Source organism: Sander vitreus, chromosome 18, assembly GCF_031162955.1.
Source record: "Sander vitreus isolate 19-12246 chromosome 18, sanVit1, whole genome shotgun sequence".
In the NCBI taxonomy this organism is placed as follows: Eukaryota; Metazoa; Chordata; class Actinopteri; order Perciformes; family Percidae; genus Sander; species Sander vitreus.
Window position 1 is genome coordinate 29854872 of NC_135872.1, and position 26815 is coordinate 29881686.

Sequence of the window (26815 nt, forward strand, 5' to 3'; positions counted from 1 at the left end):
CCAAGGGTTTTGGGTTTTGGTGGTTTTCCCCCCTTATTTCTGCTATTTAAACTACCAACCCAGTCCTTTACAGTAGCTTGGAGCCAGTGGTGGGGGTTGTACCTTACAGGGCAGCATCTCATCTCTGGGCACAGACTGAGCTCGGCCCTCGGCCTTCAGCTTTTCTCTCCTCTTCCTCACACTCCGGCCACGCACAAAGCTCTGCACCTGAACACACACGCGGGAGGCAAAATCACATGTGGAATCATCACATGTGCTAAGATAACCACTAAGATCTTGGAGGGTTTATACACTTAACATTTATTATTGTGTACGCACCACAGGTCACAAATAACTCAGGCTCACCGTTCCGTTTTTACTTTAGCTGGATGTTGGAAAAGAGAAGACTTGTTGAAAGTGATTTCTACCTTGAGGTGATGTCCCCATACTGCACCAATAACCACCTGAGTGCACTTTACAGTAACAAGTTCCTCTTTCTGTCAGCACAGCTCTCCCAAACGCATTATTATGGAACCCACAACTTCTAGGCAAGGCCCGCCATTCAATAGCATTCACACACTACTATTGGCCAGGAGTCCATGCTTAAGCTAGGTAACGGAACCCGATTTGTTCAGGTCCTATCCCCTGACCAATCGGCTATCCTAACCTCAACTACTCGAGGTCAATGCCTAACCCCAACCAATTGGGCTGCTTTGTAGGGCGGGACTTATCCAGACGTTGTGTGGGATTCATAATAGGCTCGTTGGAGATGTGCCAGGTAGATCTGTGTCCGACTTGATCCTGACTTGCTCTGACGTCATGCACACGTGGGCAACGATTACCTCACAAGATCAAGGCGGCCGCAGTTGCTTTTCACCGACCCAGGGCATGCTGGGAAACGCCTGCCTCTCAGCTGATCTAACAGCTGATTGGTTCAGAATCGACTCAGCATGCTGACGTTTTATATCAACTTTTTATTGATTTTGAATTGGAGGGGTTTTAACTGCTATTTGTCTGATTTAAAGGCTCATTCTGTACAGAACACATGATGTGTGGCTGATAGTTACGTTTAGAAGTCAGAGAGATTAAATCTGATCAGATTACAGATCATCTACAGTCTGTTATTAATTACAATCAGCAACAGATCACATGTAGAGCATTTTAACAGCTACTCTGTCATAATAAAAACCTCTGGAGACTGTGTACAAGCTGATATATGGGTCTGATAACATTTTATTAAATTGGAATCGGACCTAACAGGATGTGAGTGTTTCTGTCACTTCCTGTTCAACCTGAAGGCTGCTGGAATCAGCTGGAACCTGTCTGACTTGACAGCACATTTTTGTCACCGCCCCCAGCTGCTGCCGCCTGCTCTCGTCCACTTTACAGGCGAGGCTCAGTTCATCTCCAACCAGCCTATTAACACCTCTCAAACACTTCAGTGATAGCTTTAGTGAGTTGGTGTTAATTAGATAAAGGTCACATCGCAGATTTTTTAACTATCAGAAAAAATACATAATAGTTTTCCTAATCTTCTGAAAACATGAATATAAATCAATACAAAACAAAGGAAAGAAAAGGAAAGGCGTTGCATTGCATATGGAGTTATAAAAATCGTATATAGTATGTAGTATGAGCACAGACATATATCTGGACTGCTGCTTCTACCTGGGGGGCTTTGGTCAGCAGGAGAGCCACGTCTGGGTTGTTGTTCTCTCTGGCCTGGTCCAAAGCTGTGTGACCTGCCTGCACACACACACGCACAGACACACGCACACACAGACACGCACAGACACAGACACACACACACACACACGCACGCACGCGTACACACGCACACATACACAGACACACATGTGCACATACAGACATGCACGCACACACACGCGCACACACAGTCAAAACATGGCTCGGACAGAATTACCAGAGATGTGGAAGAGCCTTCATTTCTAGATCCAGCTAACGCTAACACAACCCGTCCTTCATGTTTACCTCTTCTCAATCATTTCAGTATTCAGTTTATTTCCACAGTCATGTCTTACTAACATTCTCTTTGCTCTGAGTTCCTCTTTTTATGAAATACAGTTTTCAAACATTAATAATTTCCAGTTGCTTCCACTTTGCTATTTTGAGGCTACTGTAAATTCAACACATCCTGGTGTTTCACATCAAAAATGTCCGAGCAGCTCAATGGACATACTTCCTCTCTTTCTGGATAGTTTTAAAAATCTGCAGGAGTGTTGAGTGTCATTGGCAGTAGCTTAACATCAATGGAAATAAAAAATAGCAACGTGGAATCAGCGAGTAAAAGAACACTCTTTGTTTGCCTCTGTTGGTAGTCAGTGCTGTGGAAATCTTAGAGTCTATAGAGTCTTTATAGTACAGGCAGTTCCAGCTTCGCTCTAACACAGCCTTTATTAGCAATATTCCATTTCTTCATACTGTTTGCTGACTGCAGATGCAGAAAGGCACAGTGAGTGCACAAACACTTCTTCAGAGCATTAAGGATGTAGAAAGAGGCTGCAGGCACTCACATTGTTGCAGATGTGGCTGTCTGCCCCAGCCTCCAGCAGCAAACGCACCGTCTTCTTATGATTTAGAGCAGCTGCCACGTGTAGCGGTGTGTCCCCAGCCTGCACACACACACACACACACACACACACACACACACACACACACACACACACACACAGACACACAGACACACACACACACACACACACACACACACACACACAGTACAGGAGATGGCGGAGTGAGAGTGGACCCTTTATTTATTCATAATATCCTGACATCTGATGCTTGTATGGACTTTTACATCTTACATATAAACCTGATGCTCTCACTCACAGTGACAAACATAATGCCAAAACACATGACACATGTTGTAACTGTATAAGCTGAATTCACGATAGTAATAGTAGTACATATGGGATTTGATGTGTCACATTTACAAATGAAATTCTGGACAGAAAATTGTGGGTTAATGGAATTCAAAAATATACCAGCCACTCTTACCAGCCAGATGGGATTTATTAAACATTGGCAAAAAGGTTCAATTCATAGTCTCATGACAAAGTGGCTGGTACTGTCCAGTAACCCCAGACAGGCCTCTGCTGGAGCGCAGGCACCTACCAGGTTCTTCTCTGACACGGAGCAGAAGGCTCCCAGCAGGATGCGGATCACAGCCACGTGGTTGTAGCGGGCTGCCACATGCAGACACGTATCCCCCGCCTGGAAAACATATTTAGAGATTAACAATTCGACAAAAATTGTATCTCAAAATGATGCATTCAATTACATTTCAAAGATACGGTATGTCACAGCAGGACATGCACATTAATTTAGTTACTCATAAGGGACATGAATCATTTTTTACGGGCTTGCTTGTGTATATTTAAGAGGTGCTAGAAACACCAGTGATGTTATTATCCATTGTGCTACACCGTTATGAAATTCAACATTTACATGAAAACTGAAAAAAACATCAGTCCTTTTTGCACGCCTGATGACTAAAGACCACAACATTTAGCATCTTAACTGACCCATGCTGACAGTTGCAGGCGTGTTTTCAGCTGAGGCTGTTATTCAATGTCAGTATTTTTGGTCTAGTTTGCAGAACATGTTTTACATTCAAACATATAAATTCCTAAAATATGATGCGCTATTAATATTTACTGTATTGTTAATATTTACAGTACTGAAACATACAATTGACATTTAAAATAATACTCCTGAAATGACTAGTTCATTAACTGATTAAAGAAAATCCTTTTAAATAGTATGTCTGGGTTTGTGCACTGTTGGCCAGACAAAAAAATAAAAAGTAATTCAAGACACTTTGGGTTCTTGCAGTGGGTATTTGTCTTTTTGGACATTTGATGAATAAATATTGCCTTGGCCAGCCAGTCAAGTTGCAGTTCATATCCCTGTCTGTCCAGACTCATATAATATCTGTAGTGAAGACTTCGAAGCTATTTAATAAAAGGTGTATTTTTTGTTGAAAATGTGGATGTGTGCAAAAAGCTCTAAGCACAACATCTGGGGTTAGGGTTAGGGTTAGCCCCTGGCCCAAGCCCTGCTGGACAGGGTTAGCCCCTGGCCCGAGCCCTGCTGGAGACTTACATGGTTCGTGGTGTCGGGCCTGGAGCCTCCCAGGAGCAGAACCCTGGAGCTCTGAGCGTGACCATTCTGACACGCAAGGTGGAGGGCTGTGTGTCCTGCCTGAAAACACAGGGTCAGCATTTATTAGTGTTCACTTGGATACTTTGGTAACACCCTTCATCTGACAATCTTGCCACTACAGCAAACTGAAGTGAGACACGGAGAAGATGTGAGAGAAGGGAGAGAGGGAAGAAGACAACCACAACAGAGGGAAAGAAAAATAGGGGAGACATGAAGAAGAGAGGGAGAGAGAAAAGAAAGACAGAAAAAGATCACAAACATGGGTGAGAGGAATGACATAGTTTTTTTTTATTTTACGGAGCTTTCAACTGCATCTAAAGGTCCTCATCTATGCATGGAGTTTTGTCAGTGATGGATGGCGATGTAATATGGTGGTAATGGAATTTGCATCATTGAAAGCCTCTAGGTCGACCTCAAGTTCAGATTTTCAAAAACAACTTTTTTCCAAGGCCAAGAATGACCTTTCACACTTGTTAGTGAGACTATGAAAGGTTTGAATGTTTATTTGACAAGATTCAGTTCTTTTCAAGACATCATGATAAGGTGAGCTGACAGAGTGAGTGTCTGCTACTGAGGTACACTGTGCACACTTTGTGATGAAACCATTAAAATGATTATGTGTGCCATGCTAAAATGTAGCATAACAGTAGCAAAGAAGAAAAGAGTCCTAAAGTCAGGGAAACGTCTCAGTAATGTCTAAATGTCCAAGTTAGCACAATAAGCTACCGGTTATACCAAACCAAGTAAGGCTGTAGCAGCAAAACCCCTGAGTGTACTGAAAGACAAAGAAGTGTTGTTATGCTAATTTCATCTGTCAGTTTGTCAGAGGAAGAACATGTTATATCTACTTTCAAAAGTTACAAAGTTTAAGTGAAGTTTTCTGGATGGCGTTTGGTGTTTGCCTTCTTTTCTCTTTATATACAGGAAACAAGAACCACTGCTGAAGGAATACATATAGGAATACAGTTTATAGCAAACCCGTTTAATCAGTGCTGCGGCTGAAAGTTGAAAGCTCCACAATCACCTTGTTTTTAGCGTGAACGTTGGCTCCAGCCTTCACCAGCACCTTGACAGACTGGCTGAAGCCGTGCCAGGACACCTCGTGGAGAGCTGTGTTGCCTTCCTGACAGGACACAAGGCAAAAAGCACAGCCAGACTGATGCACTCCACTTTATGTAAACACAAATCTTCAAGATACTTTTGAAGATTACATTTCTGAAGATTATCTTCCTCTGTAACTCTAGATTTTAGGGAACCCATGAAGAATTACACTTGTACAATGATAAGATTCAACAACAGAGATACGTCATACTCACCACTCTGCTGCTCTGAGTTTCTCTTTTTTACAGAAATAAGATTAAAGGTGCTCTAAGCGATGTTGGGTGACGTTACTTCTTGTTGACGTTCGAAGTATTGTCAAACAAGCTCGCCCCTCCCCCTCCCTTCCGCGAACTAACCCCCCTACCCCCACCCCAAAATCCTTCTTGTTGGTTATTGGCTGGAACGCTGGAACACTGTTTGTTATGTTTGGTGGTGCAGGTTGGCCAGTTTGTTTTTGTTGTCATTTGTGGAGCCTGGGCTGTCTACACAGACCGCGTTTTTTTACAGTGTGTTCATGTGACAGACAGCTAGCAGATAGTGAGGAGATGTTTTTTTACAGTGTGTCCATGTGACAGACAGCTAGCAGATAGTGAGGAGATGTTTTTTACAGTGTGTCCATGTGACAGGCAGCTAGCAGATAGTGAGGAGATGTTTTTTACAGTGTGTCCATGTGACAGGCAGCTAGCAGATAGTGAGATGTTTTTTACAGTGTGTTCAGGGGACAGGCAGCTAGCAGATAGTGAGATGTTTTTTACAGTGTGTTCAGGGGACAGGCAGCTAGCAGATAGTGAGATGTTTTTTACAGTGTGTTCAGGGGGCAGACAGCTAGCAGATAGTGAGCAGATGTTTGCTGTATGTGACCAAAACTGTTGTAGCCTATCACGCATCACATTGCTTAGAGCACCTTTAAATATACTTATTACACATGGGAAATCAGGAGTCAAGGCCTGTCTCTAATATAAGCTTGTTTTAAACAAAGGACTGGTTATTTATGGTACATTCATAATGGCTTTGTTTATCTTTTGTACCGGATATTTTGACATCAGCCCTTGCAAAATGTGACAGTACGCAATTTGTTCACCTACTGTGTGTATGAGACTATTAAGAACAAAATGTTATTTTGTGTTTATAGATGTGCCATTAGCCTCTGTGTGTGTGTCTGTTGCTGTGCACCTTGTCCTGTCTGTCTGGTGCACACCCTTCCTGGATGAGAGCGCTGATGACGTCGCTATTTCCCACCACAGCAGCCCGCTGTAGCGCCGTCTGCTCGCCCTGCCAGCAGACACACAAACACACCACACTGACTGGCGACTGGTATGGGACAAGACGATATGATCGCAATAGAGCAGTTTACAGACCACAGCAGGTACTCTCAAACAGCTCTGTGTTGTTAGAGCCCACAGTGGTTTGTATAACCATATGACAGCAGTAACACACCCAGAGAAAAGGTTCAGCTCACATTTATGCTCAGCCATAAATGGAATTTTGTGAACAAAGCAGATTAGTGGTGAATGACACTTAGCAGGCCAGATTTGGCATGAGAGCGCTGGAAGAAAGAGCAATGATTTCCATGAGAGATGGAGGAGAAAGAGGAGGGAGACGAGGGGGAGAGGGCCATAACAAGCGAGATAAGAAGTGAGCCGAGCGCAGCAGCAGCAGTGGAGGAGGAGTGGAGTTTGTTCAGGGAAGGAAGGATGAGGGGACAGATTCGGCTGGCTCAGTAGCAGCAGTTTGGGCTAACCTCCTTCACTCTCCCTGATCCTCCAGGCTCTCTCACAGCCCTGCTCCACTGTCTTCTCTCCTCCTGCTCCTCCTGCTCCTGCCTCAGTCTGCACCTCCCGCTCCCTCCAGTCCTGGAGGATGTGCTGCAGCCTGTTGCGGAGCTCATTGACCACAGAGAAGGTATTTGGCACCGCCAGAGATCTGGGTTATCGCTATCAGTGGGAAAGGGGGACTTGCATCCTGAGGACAAACCCACAAGTGGGCAGTCCAAAGGGTCCCATTCCAGGCCACTGGAGGTCATTAGGCTACACTTATCTTTGTGTTTAAAAAAAGTCTAAAAAAGAATCCTAATAAAATAGTACTAAGAGCAAAAAGATAAGCATTCCACTGGTAACCAGCAATCAGACTGCAGTGCGAGAGCTGGAAGTGGATGAGAAGTGGAAACATGGCCGCCACAGCGGACAGGAAGAGGAGTCTACTCACGTCGTCTTGGATGTCCAGGTCGCAGCCAGCTTTGAGCAGGATACGCACAACCTCAGTGTGGCCTTTGTAGGCAGCCAGGTGCAGGGGGCTTCTGCCATACTGTGGACACACACACACACACACACACACACACACACACACACACACACACACACACACACACATAGCTCAGTACAGTTACTGTGGACACACACACACACACACACACACACACATAGCTCAGTACAGTTACTGTGGACACACACACACACACACACACACACACACACACACACACACACACACACACACACACACACACACACACACACACACACACACACACACACACACACACACACACACACACACACACACACACATAGCTCAGTACAGTTACTGTGGACACACACACACACACACACACACACACACACACACACACACACACATAGCTCAGCACAGTTACTGTGGACACACAAACACACACACATAGCTCAGTACAGTTACTGTGGACACACACACACACACACACACACACACACACACACACACACACACACACACATACACAACTCAGCACAGTGACCAAAACACCAGAGAGCAGCACACTGCAGCAAAAGCAGGCACAGCTGAGTGCTGTCCCACCCACAGCCTCCCAGCCCCGTGCTGCAGAGTAACAGTACGACGTGTGAGTACGACTGAAGACAATCTGCTGCAGAGTACAAGCCCTCTCAGTAATGACTCAACTGAAAACAAACAAATACTTAATCCACGATTTAAGAGAATAGTGCACAAGCTGCACAGCTGTTCCTGTTAGCTGAGCAGAGGATCAACTGTGCATCCTGCCAATACATAAAGACCTGTGGGGGGGGCCCTGAAGCAACACGCTTACTTACCGTAACTTCAGGGAGCTTTAAAGGATCAGTTTGTGGAGATAAGGCTTGCTCAATCAGTGACTTCTTTTAAATCAGTTTTTAAAACACAGTTTAATAGACTTGCTTTTATATGATGTCATCTTTTTCATTATATTTTTACCCTAGCACCTGTTTATTTCATTTCCTTTATTGAATTATCTTTTTTCTGTCTTTAAAAGGTGCCCCATCTTCTTTTTTCACTATTACAGTTTTTTCCAACTGCTTAGACAAGTTTTCAAAACTATGTCTCCTTTTTTCAAAAGTCTACACACAATTCCTAAAACTGCACACACAAAATGCAAAATGCCTCACATCTCCTTCAAAATGAAACACTGCATTCAAAATACCATAAACACATCTCAAAATGAAGCATTTGCATCAAATGGCAAACATGTTCTTCATAATAATACATTTTTGGATATACCATGTACATACTGTTGTTCTAAATCTAAAGCTCTTTTGTCTTTCATAGGCCTATATCTCCATTTACAATGTACTAGAGAGAAGTCATCTGCTGAGAGGGTTGAACACTGTAAACAACTATGTAATGTTACAGTAAAACAGGAAATATGTATTGGGCAAAACATCACGTTTGTAAGAGTAGCACAGTGTTGTGACCGGAGCAGAGTTGGTGGAATAAGTTGAAGTTTTGTACACAGTGTGTGTGTGTGTGTTTGGGTGTGTGTGTGTGTGTGTGTGTGTGTGTGTGTGTGTGTGTGTGTGTGTGTGTGTGTCAGTGTGTGTGTGTGTGTGTGGTGTCTGAGATAAACTCCAGACTGAAAGCCAAGTTCATTCATCTGCTCACCAGAAACAGGATTTTAACCTCAACGTTATTCATGTTATAACGTTGGCCCTGGAAGTAACAACTCTCCCCTGGTTTTCTGACCACAGTCAAGAAAGATTAGCACGTTGAACATTTGAACAGCTTGGTAACGTGAGCTTGTTGCCCCGTGTGAGCTGATGACCTCATCTGTTGACATTTCCGAATGCTTTCCTACAGTTGCTTCATAAAAGCAGGCTTTCCACACAAACAAACGTACATGTATGAGAAAAAAATGAGATTTTAACTGTGTCGGGCTCGGACAGAAATATCTTAATGCCTGTCGGGCTCGGGTCAGGTTCGGTTACTGCTCTGTCGGACGCGGGCCGGGCTCAGACAGAAAAATGCGGCCCGATCCACACTCTAGAACACAGGGGTCGACCTAAAAAGAGTTTATGCTGGAAAGTTTATACATAGTTTATTTATGTATTAAATCTATATATTAAACTGAGACTAACCTCCTGTGGTAATAGAAAACATAGCAGTTGGAATGCAGTGATGCTCCGTACTCAACCAGGACACAACAGACGACATAAGGAACAGCAGCAACTTCCTCCTTACAGTAGCCATGCAGGAGATATATCTAATACTTGTATACATATAATAAAGCTTTCAACACATCCTCAACATTACACCCAACATAATGAAGTGCATTAAGAAGAATGAGAGAGCAGGATGTCAGTATGTAGATCCCGGTGATCTCTGTTATTCTGTCATGTTACTGAGCAAACACACTTTAATTACAGATCAGAGTGTGTTCCCACACAAGCTGCATTACAGCCCAGGTGTTATCCTGCTGTTTGGAGGTCCCTGCTTTGTTTGGGTGCGGCTCGGCTCTGCTCTGTATTTCTGTGGTGCTCAGATTAAGTTACACTGGGCAGCCAGCCGAGCTCAGGTCCACAGCCAATACGCAGTCTGTGCTGGTGGACAGTAAGGGGGATAAACGGCAGATATGGCTTTAGTTAAAGGGAAGGTTCACATTTCTTAAAGTCTATCTTAACATATTATATACTATACTATATGTACATTGAAAGAGATATTGGACGCTGTTATCATTCCTCCTGTCCATAATAGCTGCGAAGGGATCCCTTCCTAATAAAGGGGATGGGGGAGTAAATCCAGTCCTCAACCTGTCCTCAACCATGTATATGTATATTCATGATAGCCTATATGTACATTCTCAAGTTTAGCTGAAGTCAAGCATTTAAAATGGTTAAAACTATTAAAGTGAGTATCTTCCAAAGTTGCATGCTACTGTGTCCACAGACAGTTGCAGGTGAGGTATATTAAAGCTGCTTCTTGGGGCCAGTGTTACCAAGCTCCTGTGTGGCCTCTGACCTCTCCACAGAGTAAACCCAGAAGTGATCATGATCTCCTCATCGAACCCCCCTGCTTTATCCTTTCTGCCTTTTTTATTTTCCTCTGTTTTATGTTTTCTCAGTCTCAATCCATTCATCATATAAGCCTTCCAAAAACTATTCCTACATTCCTTTTCCTGAGCAGAGGAATGTTTCATATGAAACTATGCCCCCTTTATCCTGGATTGAGTTTTCATAATGGCACCCAGCCAAAATACCCAAATACAGCTGGTTGAAACTAAATCACCAGAGCGAGCAGCAGCACATGTAATATTGTTGTAGCTGTGACAATATGATGCCATAATGTTCCCATGGAAAATTGGTTTGCCACGCCAGAACAGAAAACACAAAGCACATGATACACAGAACCATCCCACATGAACAGTGCTCAGCACTTTTCATATCTGACATACAGAATGTTTTGACAAATAAACCAATGATTCATATGAGTGCCTGAAACCTTTGCTTCTTAACATCAAAAGTTTAAATCATTTCCTAAATCCAGGAGACCTGCAGCACAGAACACTTGTTGTTACCGGGTCTGGGGAAGCATGTTGAGGATGGAGAAAAATGCCCGAGCCTCATCAGGAGGATTCAGCAACCTTAATGTCTTTCTTTACCACAGACACAGGCTGTTGACATCACTACAGGTCCAATGACACTATTGTAACAGTAAACCATCTATGAGAGCAAAGCTGTGGTTTGTAATCTGCTAATGTAATATTGTACTGCATAGTTCGGTCTGCCAAAGCACCTCAGACTGCAGTCTGGTCACACATCCATCCTCAGGTCTGGATGTTTGAATAAGCAGCTGGTTGCTGACATGTTCACCATGCCAACTTAAAGGTGATGATCTGTCAATGGTGTGTTCACATGTTGCCGCTCTGTGTTCCTGCTGGAATTATGTTAATCTATAGTTAGCATCCAGATGGAGTAATGACTAAAAGTAAAGACCTCTGTTCTAATGCAAGCTGCATATGTGCTCTGCTAGAGAGGACAACATGACAGGAGACATGAGAGCTGGGACGAAAGAATAAAGCAAGGCCTCAGGGGACGTGTGTGTGTGTGTGTGTGTGTGTGTGTGTGTGTGTGTGTGTGTGTGTGTGTGTGTGTGTGTGTGTGTGTGTGAGCTCAGCTGTGCAGACTTTACTCAGCAGTGAACATGTATGCTGGGTCAGTTCACAGTCAGCTGAAACAGAGCCACCATTAAATAGTTTGAGAGCACTGCCAAGTTGATTACTACACTGTGAAATGTCCAGGGGTCTCATTTATATAACTGTGCGTAGGATCCTTACTATAAGTGTACGTACGCCCAAAAGCCCAAAATGGCATACGCCAAAAAAAAGTCTGATTTATTAAACCGTGTGTACGCACACCTGTAAGCAATGTTCCCTTTATAAATCAGAGATTACCTACAAGTGTGTGTACTTGAATCCGCCTCTTATCCCGCCCTGTACACGCCCATTTATAACCATAAATAGTCAATGCAAAGCACCTCGTGAATGCTGATCAGTATATGAATGACACTGGCAGCTGTTAGACCGAATCATGATGACTGGCGGAGAAAAAGCAAAAAACTTCTCGTTCACATCACGTTCAAGAATTGCTGCAAATTGAATTATAATTTCGGCCTGTTCTTGTACAGTGTAGGTAAACCTGATCTATAACTACATATATTAATAATACTGTCTAAAATGGCAGGCATTACGGCACTCGGGACAGCTTCGATATACCAGACGTATATAATAAGATTTAACAGAACTATACTGTATATTATATCCAAACAAGCATTAGTGATAAAAATGAAGATTATATATAATATTTATATTAAAAAAAAACACTTAGCTGTCTGACATTTCCCTCTGGAAACAGCTGGTTTCCCCCAGAGTGGCGAGGACCTGTATTTGGACCAGGATGGCACGTTTCCGGCGCGTTGCCCTCTCTACTGGACCCAGTTCAGTACAGAGATCTAAGAGCTCAGCTTTAGGGAATCTAAATCATCATATGAGCCAGTCATCATCATGGTCCCTGAAGTCTCTCATCCTCCTGATTCTTCAATTGGGGGTTAGTCCTCCTGCAGGGCCAGCAGGGCCATCATGCAGCATTACACACAGATTCACCGCCGTATTTATATGTTTTACAACAATTTGTGATTGTTAACACCTTACCAACACAGCATTAACTAGTGGTACCCCCCCACCCCGAGATACAATCTGAAGACAAAACAAAGTCTAACAAGCAAACACACTTTTCTTCATTCAGGTTTTGTCACGAACAGTATTAAAGTTCGGACTGATAATGAGGACATTAAGTGTAACGATTGCGCGAGAGCTTAACGTCTGTATTTCCAGACTTTGACATTTGATGATGTATGCAGAGTATTAAAGACAGATATTTAGTTATTTATACTGGGTTCTGCCGTTATCTAATGCTAGGGTATTTGATGCTGTCCTGTATTCCATGGAGTCGAGTGATCTCCTCCTCCTGTGCTCCGTAGCGGACTCTGTGACGGTGAGACAGCGCCGATTAAATATTAAGAATGAATTTGTATTTAAGATTTGAGTTGGAGGTGTTTATGGAACAATTATCACTCCGAACAAGCGCAAATAACACTGCTGGATTTAATCTTCATGATAACGTGGATGATATGGAGTGAAAAAATGTGCGTGAGGCATCAATACTTGAAAATATTTATATAAGATTATATAAGTAATCGTTATTCCGAGACACGTAACTATCGGTAAGAGGGTAACTGGTGCTTACGGGCCCGGACCAATCAGGGGCCCGCATCACTGGAAGATATTGATTGCCTATCGCATTTTCATTACTCGTGACAATCCCAACAGTCCCACGTGCAGCCACTGACCAAGCGGGTCAAATTAATTTCCTAGTTTCTGATATGAAGACGAGACGTGTGTGACTCGAACATCTCACATTTACCAACAAAACATACAGCGAAAGACCGTGCAGAACATTTCAGACCACCATTTTAACATCGATGTACGCTGCAACGATTTTCACTACAAAGTCACTGAAGCGGCTGCTGTTTCAATCCTGTCGGCTCTCTGCAGCGGGCGGGGCTGTTGCTCAGTTCCCCTGTGACTGACGTGCGCACGCACACACACACAAACACACACGGTGGATGCAGGAAAAACCGGAGATGAGACGACACGATGACCTAAATTGAGGACAGCTACTCTCGTTATTGTAAGTTATTGAGAAGTTAAAGTCCAATAAGTACTTTATCAAACCGTATGAATGTGTGTGTGTGTGTGTGTGTGTGTGTGTGTGTGTGTGTGTGTGTGTGGCCAGGATAGGAAATTAACTAACAATGAAAAGATCAACAAGCCACTGACAGTGACATATATATTCATATTTGATTAATTCAATAAATTATTATTTTTTGTCTTAAATCCACCAGCCATTTTCATATTATACCAACATTTGCAGCATCCTGAGCCTTTTTGGTAAGGTACCTAGGAAATCTCAGCCCAGAGTAATGAATTAATAGTAATAATTATTATTCTCCCCAAAACAAGTTTCCTTTTTATTTTTAAAGAACTATACAAAAAAATTGCAACTTTTTTTGCAACTTTCATTGTCTTCTGCAACTTCATTGCAACAAACATACAATCACTACTTTTATCGCAACTTTTTACAAAAGCTCCTGTGAAATCAGGCATTTTGGGCCGCAACAATCTCAAAAAACAGCCGCGAAATCCTGGAGGGACTGCCCTTGTGTGTTATGGTGTGCATTCACACACCATAACACACATTTTGTCAGTCATCTCATCTCTTATATGCTGTGTCTCTATGATCCTATCCTGTCCTGTTGATGGTAGCCTACTCGTGGACATTGCGCCGTCATCACGTGCTGTAGTAGGGGGGCCCGCCTTGATAATCCCGCTTAGGGGCCCGGTGTTGGCTCGTTACGGCACTGCGTTATTCCCACATTTACTTTCTGCAGTCTGACTTCAGTTCACCACCTGACCATCTGTGTCCCCAATTCCCATTGTCTCCAAAATGTGCGTACGCATGGGTCAGAGTCTGCGTGGAGGACCGTACATTCTCCCATCAAGTTTGTTTTTTATAAATCACAACCTTTGCGTGGGAAGTGGCGTACGCACATTTTCAGCCCCGTTTTGTGCGTACGCCACGTTTATAAATGAGACCCCTGCTCTCTAAAATATTGTATAGTAATTGTTTGTTGGGTCTGTAAAAAATAAAATAATCAATATATATATTAGATTTTTTTAACTCTTAACCAGTATCAGCCTTAAAACACAGTATCAGCCTTTCTTTTTTAAAGCCATGTAACTCTTGTGATTTGCTTCATTAGTATTATTTATTGAAGCTCCAAGGCAACGAAAGTCTGATTTTGGGAAATCCAACACTAAAATTCTCTGTCCCTGACAGAAATAAAACCATATTTCCATGAAGGAATGCTCACTAATGAAAGCAAGGATCCAACAGGAGCACTTTCATATCTCCTCACCTCTGAGATCACACACAGTGTAACTGATAATTACATCTTTTAACCCCCCACTTCCAATCTAAATAGAAACTCACCCCCTTACACCAAATCATGCCATATGAATTAACATAGCCAAAGCTATCAAAAAGATACAAATGAAAAAGACAAAAAAAAGTCCCTGGTGAGGCACAAGGGTTGAGAGGAGATTGTGTGACACCCACACATGAGATATCACTGAGACGGCCTGGAGCAGTGGGGGGGGAATACATCATTCCCCTGACTGAATGTGAAGCTGCTGGAAGGATTTTCATTAGTATAGGTCTGAAACACGACGGGGCTGTGCTCATTTGGCAGCAGCTCCAGAGCTGCTAACTCTTTCACGCTCACTTTTGTGTCTAATTGATTTAAGAGATGCAGATGAGCCCATGGAAAAAAGGTTGCTGGATATGATATCCAAATTAATTTATCTTACAGTGCCTGAACAGATCTGATATCTGGCTCACAAACAACAGAACATGACATTTTTGGAAGCTCACAACTTTGCAGCGAAAGGACAGCCCCCCCTAAACAACACACAGACCGAGGCCATCTGCTATGTTCACTACACACATCTATGAGTCACACAACTCAGTGACACAATGGGAGTAAAATGACACCCAAAAGACGCAGACACCATAATACAGCCGCTCACAGCAAAGAAAAAGCTTGTGAGCTGACTGGGGCCAACAGTTCTCAGATGTCCCTGTTTTGTTTCACTGTGGCTCAGTTCAGCTGGTGCCTTTTAGTTTTGCTCCCATTCCTGTTCACACTGACTTATCACAAACAAACCAGGAACAGTAAACACATGGTCATTACAAAGTCTGACCTTATTCATTGGCCAGTTTTTGGTGATGTCATCCTGCATCATCAGTGCTACATAGCGCCGCCCTGGTGACAGTCATGCTGTCACAGAGAGCTCACCAAGGATAATAAATGATGATCTTTAGTTGAGAATGCAGCTGAGCAGGTAGAACCAGGACAGCGAAGAGGTGTCTGTACTGTTAGTTACTGTGTGCTCGCTATCTTTCACTCACTCATCTTACTCACTTTGCTAACACTTTATAATAACCATCATTAGTAGATGGTGAATTGTTAGTTAATTCATCTTTAGTTAATTGTCATTTAACTGTTAGCAAACAGTCATTTTACTTTATATACGGTCACAGCATGCCTTCTGGGAACAAGAGAAGTGCAGACAGGACCAACCAACCGGCTCTCCCCTTTCTCAGGCCCCACTGGTAACACAAGTCTCCAGCAGCATAATCTGTCTGAGTCTAACCGTCAGACTCCGGAGCGCTCACTGACCTTGGTGACGGCTACTTTTGCGCCCTTGTTGATGAGCTGGACCACATTGTCAGCTTGCCCCTTGTGTGAAGCTATGAGGAGGCGCTCGGAGAGTGCGAGGACCTCAGCCGCATCCTGCTGGCTCATGAAGCTGCTGTCGCGGTCAGACACGGGGCTCCAGGCAGGGGGGAAGGCAGCGGCAGCGATGCTCTGCAGTGCTCTTTAACTCATGGTGAGCTCGGCTGCAGACAGATGTGTCAGACAGGAGGTGGAAAGCTGCTGCTTCTTCTGTTGTTACAAAGTCCACAAACTGCCAGGATTCCTCCCCTTCATCATCTCAGCTGCTGGGAAGAGAACAGGAAACACAGGGAGTGAAAACAAGCCAGCATGAGCTCCGCTCATAATGCTGGCAAACAGGAAACCAGGGAGGAATGGGCAGAGTGGGCCAACATCCCTACTGTCCAGGTTGTTTAAGTCTGTGTGAGATCATGTGAGCTGTACAGAAATAATCCGCAATGAGAACCAAAAAGCGGGGTCAAATTTGGTCAGAGACTGAGTGGATGCTGTACTGTAAAGCCAACCCTTCATATTTAAAGAGGCATACAAAATTCATGTCATAAGCAGCGCAAACAGCACAGACACATGTGCGTGGTTTTGGTATGACCACAGGGAAGGAAAAAGGCTGCCATGTCTCAAGTGTCTCGTCTGCTATTTCATCACCATTAATTACACAGACATTGAGTTGTCATACACTGGAATGCACTCCTGCCTTATTAGTCATTTTACTGCTAACAGTATCTGTAACCTTCAGAAATTGAAAATGTGTTCAAACATATTGGCTGCCAAAGAAAAACTCAGTCAACATTTCTCTTCTCTTAGTAAAAGAGTTGATGCAGATTTGAAGTGTCTGTGACACTACTTTGTCTCTTTTTCAATTATAATCCAAGCAATAAAACATGTAGAGAGCAAAGAGTGCAACACTATTAATATAACAGTATTAGTTTGAGTTTTGACTCCTTGAACAGCAGCCAACCAGTAGCAACACTGTTAAAGAAAAACTAGGGTTTATGGTAATTTCCATGGCTCTGGCCACTGGTTCCATCAAAGACTTGATAAGGATGTGCCGGTTGGATCTCCAGCTCTTCCTGTCCACATGTGGAAGAGTTCTTAAGCAAGACACTGAACCACGAGTAGCTCCTGATGGGCCGGCCAGTGCCATGCATGGCGGCCCCACCCCCATCGGGGTGTGTGAATGGGTGAATGAGCGGTAAGGTAAGGTAGAAAGGTGCTATATATATATATATATATACAGTGCTGCTCATAAGTATTCATACCCATGCTACAGTTGACTAAAAAGAGGAATAAAAAATCATCTTTTGGAAATTGATCTTAATGCCTTAATTAAAAAAATGAGGAAAAATCCAACCTTGAAGGACACCAATTTCTTTTGTGAATGAATAATGTATCGTAAATAAATAAATGTTCTTCCTTAAAATACAGGGGACATAATTATACATACCTCTATGTTAAATTCCCATTGAGGAAGGCAGACTTTTATTTTGAAAGGCCAGTTATTTCATGGATCCAGGATACTATGATCCTGATAAAGTTCCCTTGGCCTTTGGAATTAAAATAGCCCCCCCCCACATCATCACATACCCTTCACCATACCTAGAGATTGGCATGGTTTTATCTCAGTTAGCCTAATAGCTAACTGAGATAAGATCCATATCAATGTAAATCAAACCAGCTATTAGGCTAACTGAAATAAAACCATGCCAATCTCTAGGTATGGTGAAGGGTATGTGATGATGGGGGGGTATGGTGAAGGGTATGTGATGATGTGGGGGTATGGTGAAGGGTATGTGATGATGGGGGGGTATGGTGAAGGGTATGTGATGATGGGGGGGTATGGTGAAGGGTATGTGATGATGTGGGGGTATGGTGAAGGGTATGTGATGATGTGGGGGTATGGTGAAGGGTATGTGATGATGTGGGGGTATGGTGAAGGGGATGTGATGATGGGGGGGTATGGTGAAGGGTATGTGATGATGTGGGGGGTATGGTGAAGGGTATGTGATGATGTGGGGGGTATGGTGAAGGGTATGTGATGATGTGGGGGGTATGGTGAAGGGTATGTGATGATGTGGGGGGTATGGTGAAGGGTATGTGATGATGTGGGGGGTATGGTGAAGGGTATGTGATGATGTGGGGGGTATGGTGAAGGGTATGTGATGATGGGGGGGTATGGTGAAGGGTATGTGATGATGGGGGGGTATGGTGAAGGGTATGTGATGATGGGGGGGTATGGTGAAGGGTATGTGATGATGGGGGGGTATGGTGAAGGGTATGTGATGATGTGGGGGGTATGGTGAAGGGTATGTGATGATGTGGGGGGTATGGTGAAGGGTATGTGATGATGGGGGGGTATGGTGAAGGGTATGTGATGATGGGGGGGTATGGTGAAGGGTATGTGGTGATGGGGGGGTATGGTGAAGGGTATGTGATGATGGGGGGTATGGTGAAGGGTATGTGGTGATGGGGGGGTATGGTGAAGGGTATGTGGTGATGGGGGGATATGGTGAAGGGTATGTGATGATGGGGGGTATGGTGAAGGGTATGTGGTGATGGGGGGGTATGGTGAAGGGTATGTGATGATGGGGGGGATATGGTGAAGGGTATGTGATGATGTGGGGGGGGTATGGTGAAGGGTATGTGGTGATGGGGGGATATGGTGAAGGGTATGTGATGATGGGGGGGGTATGGTGAAGGGTATGTGATGATGGGGGGGTATGGTGAAGGGTATGTGATGATGGGGGGGTATGGTGAAGGGTATGTGATGATGGGGGGGGTATGGTGAAGGGTATGTGATGATGGGGGGACCAAGGGAACTTTATCAGGATAAAGAGAAATGTTATTCCTCTATGGGAATTTAACATAGAGGTATGTATAATTATGGCCCCTGTATTTTAAGGAAGAACATTTATTTATTTACGATACATTATTCATTCACAAAAGAAATTGGTGTCCTTCAAGGTTGGATTTTTCCTCATTTTTTTAATTAAGGCATTAAGATCAATTTCCAAAAGATGATTTTTTTATTCCTCTTTTTAGTCAACTTTAGCATGGGTATGAATACTTATGAGCAGCACTGTATATATATATATATATATATATATATATATATATATATATATATATATATATATATATATATATATATATATATATATATATATATATATCATGGTTTAACATTCTGATGGTAACAATACCTCCAAACATTTCTATTACGGCCAATACCGTAACTAAGGTCATTTTCAGGGCAGGCAGATGGAAAAGTCTGTCAACTCTGGAGGATCATACATTTCCAGCTTTTTCAAGTTCAACGTCAAGTTCTTTTACTGTCGGTTATCAATCCAGAGTCATAAAATGAGTGAAAACAGACGCTCTGGTCATGTCCTGACACAGAGACTGTTATTTGTGCTGCCAGATCTCCCAATTATATGGGCACATACTACAGGGTTTTGTCCTTTTACAAACTTTGTATTCTGGTAGTAAATGAGATTTTATGATCCATGAGGTGTTCTAAAACAGGAAATGCGGCCAGGATAATCCACACTCATTAAACCCCACTGTGGAGGTGGGCATGGTCTGGTCAGCTGCAGTGGAGAGAGGTGGGTGGATAGAGCAGGAGAGCAGTGCCAGGTGAGATGATTGTCTCAGCTGTTTGTTGTGTTAATTAAAGCTCTACCTTTATTTGCAGTAGCGTGCTGGACCTTCAGCTGGCTGCCACACACCACAGAGAAAGGACTGGAGTGTTGGAGGTGGTTTTGTTAGTGTTGTGAAAACCGGTAGCTGGGCCATTAACGTTTGTTAAGTGTGAGCAATCAGAGAAAATAAATACTGCTGGCCTGTAAATGGTCTGTCTGCTGTGGTCTGTGTGAAGGTAACCCACGGTGGCAGCAAATCCTACAGTACACACAGAAAGGGAAGAGCTTCTAAAAATGTTGAGTTGGAGGTTCATCTTTCCACAGAGTATGCTAGTGTCGATATGACTTATTAACACAGTGGATCTAATTTGAGAGTATGCTATCATTTATTTGGGGTTAGAACATTCTAATTACATCCAGTAAAATATAATGTGATAAAAAATTAAACATTTTAATATTTCACATACTTACACCCTTTTGTACATGGTTTCACAAGGAGCATTCACACAGCAGGAGGTAAAAGGAGGAAGGAGAAACTAGAGATGGTCCGATACCATTTTTTGCTTCCCGATACCGATTCTGATACCTGAACTTGCGTATTGGCCGATACCGAGTACTGATCCGATACCAGTTTGTCATATATTTTATTATGTTTTAACAACTGTATTCTACTATCCCTGTATGGATGGGATATGATTTCTATCTTTGTTGTCGGTCTGGCTCAGGTTAAACTCTTTGTGAAACATGAATGCCACAGAACTTTCTTTTATTCTCCAGTTTGACAGTCAGTTATAACGGAAAAAGAACATAAATAAACTACTTTAACGTAGATTTTCTTTAGGGCTTTATTACGTGGTATCGGATTGGTGCATAAACTGCAGTACTTCCTGATACCAGCATTTTAGGCAGTATCGGAACAGCTCTAGGAGAAACCCACTATAGTCAGCTGGCGTGCCATGAGCCACAGCAGGCTCGGAGCCTGTGAGAACCTAACTGTGGGAGGGCCACAGGAAGGTTCTCACAGGCTCGGCTTCATCCAATAGTTTCCCTCAATTAACTGGATTAATGTTAGTGTATGATGCCCAGGCGGGACAGATTACTAAAGGGATCCCTGCATGAGCCTCTGCTCCCCTGTGAACCTCAGTGGGGCTGCATGACTCTTTCTAAACCAGTGGTTCTCAAAGGGTTTCTGGTGTGCCCCCTTTAGAAAGCTGAAAGAAATCCCATCCCACCCCAAACACCCAAATTGACGGCATTTTAAGTTTTAGTAATCATAACTATTCTAGAGAAACTGGTAACAAAAGGAGCTGAATTGAACTAAAAGAAATAATATTTATCAAGAGCATTAACATGTCTCTCATTAGTTTCTGTAATGCAAATGAAAAATGCAAGTCATGTTTTGTTCTGAGTGCTTTAGTTTATTTTTTTCTCGATCAAAGCTCTGTCCATTATGTACTTCACATGTCTTCTTTCTGAATAGATGTGGCTTTACTGGCTAAAACCTGAGTTAGCCCTGCCAGCAGCAGAGCTATCTTGCTTTTCATTTTTTCCAAATGAATTAGGTTCACAGACCTTTACAGCAGACATTTTGACTTTTCATAATAACTTTAACAATGGCTCAGTTGCAGCAAGCATGTGATGCAAGTTAGCAATGGGTGATGTTAGGTACACCTGTGTTTGAAAAGAGTTGAAAAGTGCAAGTCAATCAAACTGTGAATTCACTCCACATTTTCCACCATCACACAGATATGATTTATTATGCAAATTACCAGAACATCCAGCCCTAAAACATTAAGAAGCGTGGTTCACATCATTTGTCTAGACAGGGGTGTTAGATTGCTCATATTATGCTCATTTTCAGGTTCATAATTGTATTTTGAGATTGTATCAGAATAGGTTCACATGGTTTAATTTTCAAAAAACATCATATATTTGTTGTACTGCTCATTGCTGCAGCTCCTCTTTTCACCCTGTGTTCAGGTCTCTGTTTTAGCTACAGAGTGAGACCTCTCACTGCTGGAACGTCTTTGTCAGCAGTCACTAGCATGCTAGTGCTAGCATGCTACGGTTAGCCCCCTCGTCTCAGCTAGTGACGTAGAAAGCCGTGCAGATGTTGACCAGCTGACCCGGAGACTGAAGACAGGACACATTCAGAAACCGTATCTCACTCAGAACAGCATGGGTGGGTTTTTCCCAAAGTTTGTGTGTGTGTGGAAGCACCAGAGACACAAAATAACACCCCAAATCCCAGAAAAAGGGATTTTTTTCATAATATGGGCACTTTAAGTCTAACAAAAATATTCATCTTTTAGCATAGATTAAAAAAACTATGACTATTTTGAGTCTTTCCTCCCAAGAAGAAGAACATTATTATTGTAACCCAAGCCATGATCTTCCCCTAACCCTAACAAGTTGGAGCTATGAGAATGGACTGGCAGGGCCAAACGGCAGCAGATTGTACAAGTTGGACAGATGATATTAGTATTATATTAGTGGATACAGTTAAGATTGACAAAATTATTTTTGGTTTACCTTTGTTACAATTGCAAAGGTTTAAATTCTAATAGCAAGACAGACTCGTTTATCTCAGCATATGGCCGGTAAATCTCAGGATGCTGGACTCTCTAGGAAGACAGATGAAGAAGAAAAAGCTCAATGAGAGAATGCACTTACAGAAGCTAGCCTGGCTGTGGCAGCAGGATGTTGGCTGTCTGTTACTGAAGGCTGTAACTAAATATGAGGGAACAAACTTGCAAGAATCAACAGAGTATAATGGAATTGTTTTCTTCAAGTGGTGTCAACTCCCCTCTGCCTGAACAAATGAGGAAGTTTACATGTCAAGTGATGCTAACAGTAAAAAAGCAGTATGAGCCGAGAGAAAGGGATTAGGCCAAGCACTTTGTAGCCACTGGATTGCATTACAAAGCCAAACGTACAAACTGATAACCTGAGACCAACACAGGATGTGAGAAACAGTGAAAACAGCATTTTCAACTCAACACTGATTGTACAGCTCCACTGTGAAGAGGAAGCTGCATGTCCCATCTGATCCCTGGAGTCTAATCTGTGATGATGACTGTGTTTCATTACTGGAAACACAGCACAGACTGAGAGAACATGGGCTGATCACAGCGCCACAGGCATACATGGCTAAATCCACATAGAGGAACAGATTATTTCCAAGACATTACCCCTTCATCCCAACTCAACCATAAAACATGGCTGTGTGATACAGTTCCTCAGCCAAATCATTGCATTGTTTCAGTTTCAAAGCAGAAGACTATCACACGTCTTACACTAATCTCTGATCAATTCAACAAGACCTGAATCAATGAACAAAACTGAAATAAAGAGCACCTCCGCCAACGTCTAAAGACATGATACCATTTTTATGAAGTATAATATTTGGCCTCTTGAGCATCAGGGAAGATGAGCAGTGTGCTCCATCAAACAGGAATCTGCAGTCCGGCAAATATCCATGAAACACTTTCCCAAAATTGGAAATTAGACCACACAAAGTGGGATGCCAAAGAAAGCATGGCAAACCTCACTATAGGAGGTCAATTCACTTGAGCTGAAAAGGGTGCTAATGCACTATGGTAACGTTTGAAAGGCTCTCTCCTGCCAGCTGAAGACTGAATACGATTAAGCGAGGGGGGAATCCTCTCCCCAACTGCATTCCAGTTGATTAGCCACAAGATCCTGTTCAGAGACCCGCGCACACAAAGCCGGCCTGGCAGTGGCAGCGAGGCTCCTCGCACGCAGCTAGGCAACGGGGCTTTTGTGCAAACTTTTGGAACTCTGTTAAAAAAACAAGAAATGGTACCCCTTGCTTTTCACCAGGCTCAGGGAGGAGACCCTGGAGAAAACTGTTAGCCTGATCACTCCAGAAAAACAACCGCCTTCCCATGCAGACACACCGCTTCATATCTGGGTTGTTTCCTCTGTGGAAAAAGAGGGCAATCCATTGGGGAGATGAAAGGCATTTTTTCTGATATATGTTTTGTATTACAGTGACCATAATTACAAAGAAGAGGGAAATGTGGTAGCAGTAGAGCTGTATGTATGTTATAATGGGTTCATACTGTGTGAGACAGGAGTGGCTGCGAGGAGGTCAAATGGGCCCATTAGTACTGTCATACTTCTGAAAAAGTACGCTGAGTGCCACAACATAATTATTAATTAAATTAATTTAAATGATTTCCTTTTAGAAAAGTGTCATGGATAGAAAGGCATGTTAATTGACATTTTCCTTGGTCGGTTTTCTGGAAATTTGGTTAAAATGTGTGCTACATTCAGAAGGAAACTTGTACTTGTATATACAGTAGTACTTCTGTTTTAAAACTGGAACCCTGGTTAAAGATAAGACAAACTTTATTCATCCCACACCAGGGACAATTACCCGTTACAGCAGCTCAAGAGTTTACACTCGGGAAAAAAGTGACAGAGTGAGAAAAATGAAAAACGATAAAAAACATAAATAGCTATATAGACTCAAATAAATTTGAATGAACACTATATACTTTATAATTACACCTTTCACTAAACAGATATGTGCATGCAGGATGAATTGCACAGGAAAGATTATGGCAGCTATAAAGCCTGGAGCAAACACTGACACAAGGAGGACAGGATGAGAGGTCACACCCTTCACAGCTTTCTATCAGCCTTCCCCTGTATTACACCTTAAAGGTGCTCTAAGCAATGTGATGCGTTTTTTAGGCTACAACAGTTTTGGTCACATACAGCAAACATCTCCTCACTATCTGCTAGCTGCCTGTCCCCTGAACACACTGTAAAAAACATCTCCTCACTATCTGCTAGCTGCCTGTCCCCTGAACACACTGTAAAAAACATCTCCTCACTATCTGCTAGCTGCCTGTCCCCTGAACACACTGTAAAAAACATCTCCTCACTATCTGCTAGCTGTCTGTCCCCTGAACACACTGTAAAAAACATCTCCTCACTATCTGCTAGCTGTCTGTCCCCTGAACACACTGTAAAAAACATCTCCTCACTATCTGCTAGCTGTCTGTCACATGGACACACTGTAAAAAACATCTCCTCACTATCTGATAGTTGCCTGTCCCCTGAACACACTAAAAAAAATGCGGTCCACAAACGACAACAAAAACAAACTGGCCAACCTGTACCACCAAACATAACAAACAGTGTTCCAGCGTTCCAGCCAATAACCAACAAGAAGGATTTTGGGGTGGGGGTAGGGGGGTTAGTTTGCGGAAGGGAGGGGGGGGGGACGGGATGAGGAGGAGGGAGGGGCGAGCTTGTTTGACAATACTTCGAACGTCAACAAGAAGTAACGTCACCCAACATCGCTTGGAGCACCTTCAAGTGTAGACAACACATAGAAAAGATCATAACCTTTCAGACACACTCCCACTCCCAGTGTTCATGGAGCTGATCACTTATCACTGATCACGGCTCATGTATTGGTACCACTGTGTGCCCTTTAGCAACATATGCTGAGGTTAGCACAAGCACATTGGTGTGCAAGTCATTCACCTGACTCGGAGCTGGCAGAACCCCCTGCACTCAGGAACTATCCCCGTCAGCTACAACAGCAGTGGAGAGACAGTTATGTAGGAGACGAGGACGTTGTGTCAGTGTTGCTACACCGTTGGGAGTTCAAATTTGTGTTTCCTAGGATGGCTAGTACTCGTTGCCTTCGTTGGTTGGATACATTAGGGTTTGGGCATGAGGAGGGAGATTGGTTAGAGTCAGAGTAACAACACCAGGGTAAGCCAATCAGAGGCAGAGTAAGGCAGAGTAGGGCGGGCCATCCTAGGAAATGCTAATTTTTGTGGAGACACGGTAACATGAGGCTAATGTAATGTAAGTACTGTACATGTAAGCCTCTTCTTGTGTTTAGACTATGGTTTGTTGGGGCTCAGTGAACCAGGAAACGTTTGAGTCAAAGCTGCTTCTCTGAATATTGCTGTTCAGCCTGCTGGGGGTGTGATGGGCTTCATTCAGAGAAACAACTGGGATGGAGGGGTGCCCACATGACAACCTCAGTGACATACCTGTTCTCTGTAGCTGTAATAATTTAACAAAGAAATGACATGCCGCTAAACCCTGGAACAATATTTACTGTAACAATAATGTCTGTTAATATTGTTACACATTATGTAATATCAGGACTAACATGGTGTGTGTCTTTGGTGAGATGAAGTTTCAGAAAGTCTGCCAGCTAAATCAAATTTCCACAACACTATGACAGCCCTGAATTACACCTTTCAAACCAGTGTTTAGCTGCTTAGTAATGCTGAGTCAATGGCGCCCATGGTGTGTCTTCTTCTTTCTGCTCACCATGCTGCATTGAACCCAGCTGTCAGCAGCCTCCATGACTGATAGCGAGCAGGCAGCTGTGCATCAGCAGTTGATATCCAAAGCATGCCAGGAATGTAGCTGCTAGTGCCCGCCTGTCAACATCTCCAACAGCAGCCCATTCAAAGCCCTAACCACAGAAGGTTTCATTCACGTTTGTGGGTGTGAGGATTTCAGATCTGGCCAACGAGGAAGTGATGTGATGTGAGCCGCTCACTGACCCCAAGCAAACAACGGCCTTTAACCTACATGACAGAAAAGGAATGTTGTGTTGCATTTTTTCTGCTTTCCATTAGTTACTCCCCAAACTGCTCCAGATAATAGGTTTTGGATTACAGTCTACAAATAATTAGCTGAAGGGAGCAGGGAAATGTAACAGGACCCAGCAATAAAAAAAAAGGTCTTAGATGGTG

The 26815-nt window shown here is 43.1% G+C and overlaps 1 protein-coding gene across 5 annotated transcripts in view; it reads right to left on the reverse strand.

Annotated features, from left to right (window-relative positions):
- ankrd6b (ankyrin repeat domain 6b) overlaps positions 1–26815 on the reverse strand; it is a 40624-nt gene that overhangs the window by 7249 nt on the left and 6560 nt on the right. For 2 of the 5 annotated variants that reach the window (XM_078275435.1, XM_078275433.1), the window contains exons 2-10: positions 16363–16685; positions 7471–7569; positions 6439–6537; positions 5189–5287; positions 4105–4203; positions 3115–3213; positions 2514–2612; positions 1648–1725; positions 103–207 (exon numbers count right to left, since the gene is read on the reverse strand). In XM_078275435.1, coding sequence (XP_078131561.1) covers positions 103–207; positions 1648–1725; positions 2514–2612; positions 3115–3213; positions 4105–4203; positions 5189–5287; positions 6439–6537; positions 7471–7569; positions 16363–16488 — 903 coding nt within the window. In that variant the 5' untranslated portion in view covers positions 16489–16685. Of the gene's footprint in view, positions 1–102; positions 208–1647; positions 1726–2513; positions 2613–3114; positions 3214–4104; positions 4204–5188; positions 5288–6438; positions 6538–7006; positions 7570–16362; positions 16686–26815 lie in introns of all 5 variants that reach the window. The other 3 variants (XM_078275432.1, XM_078275431.1, XM_078275434.1) reach the window with 2 other exon arrangements.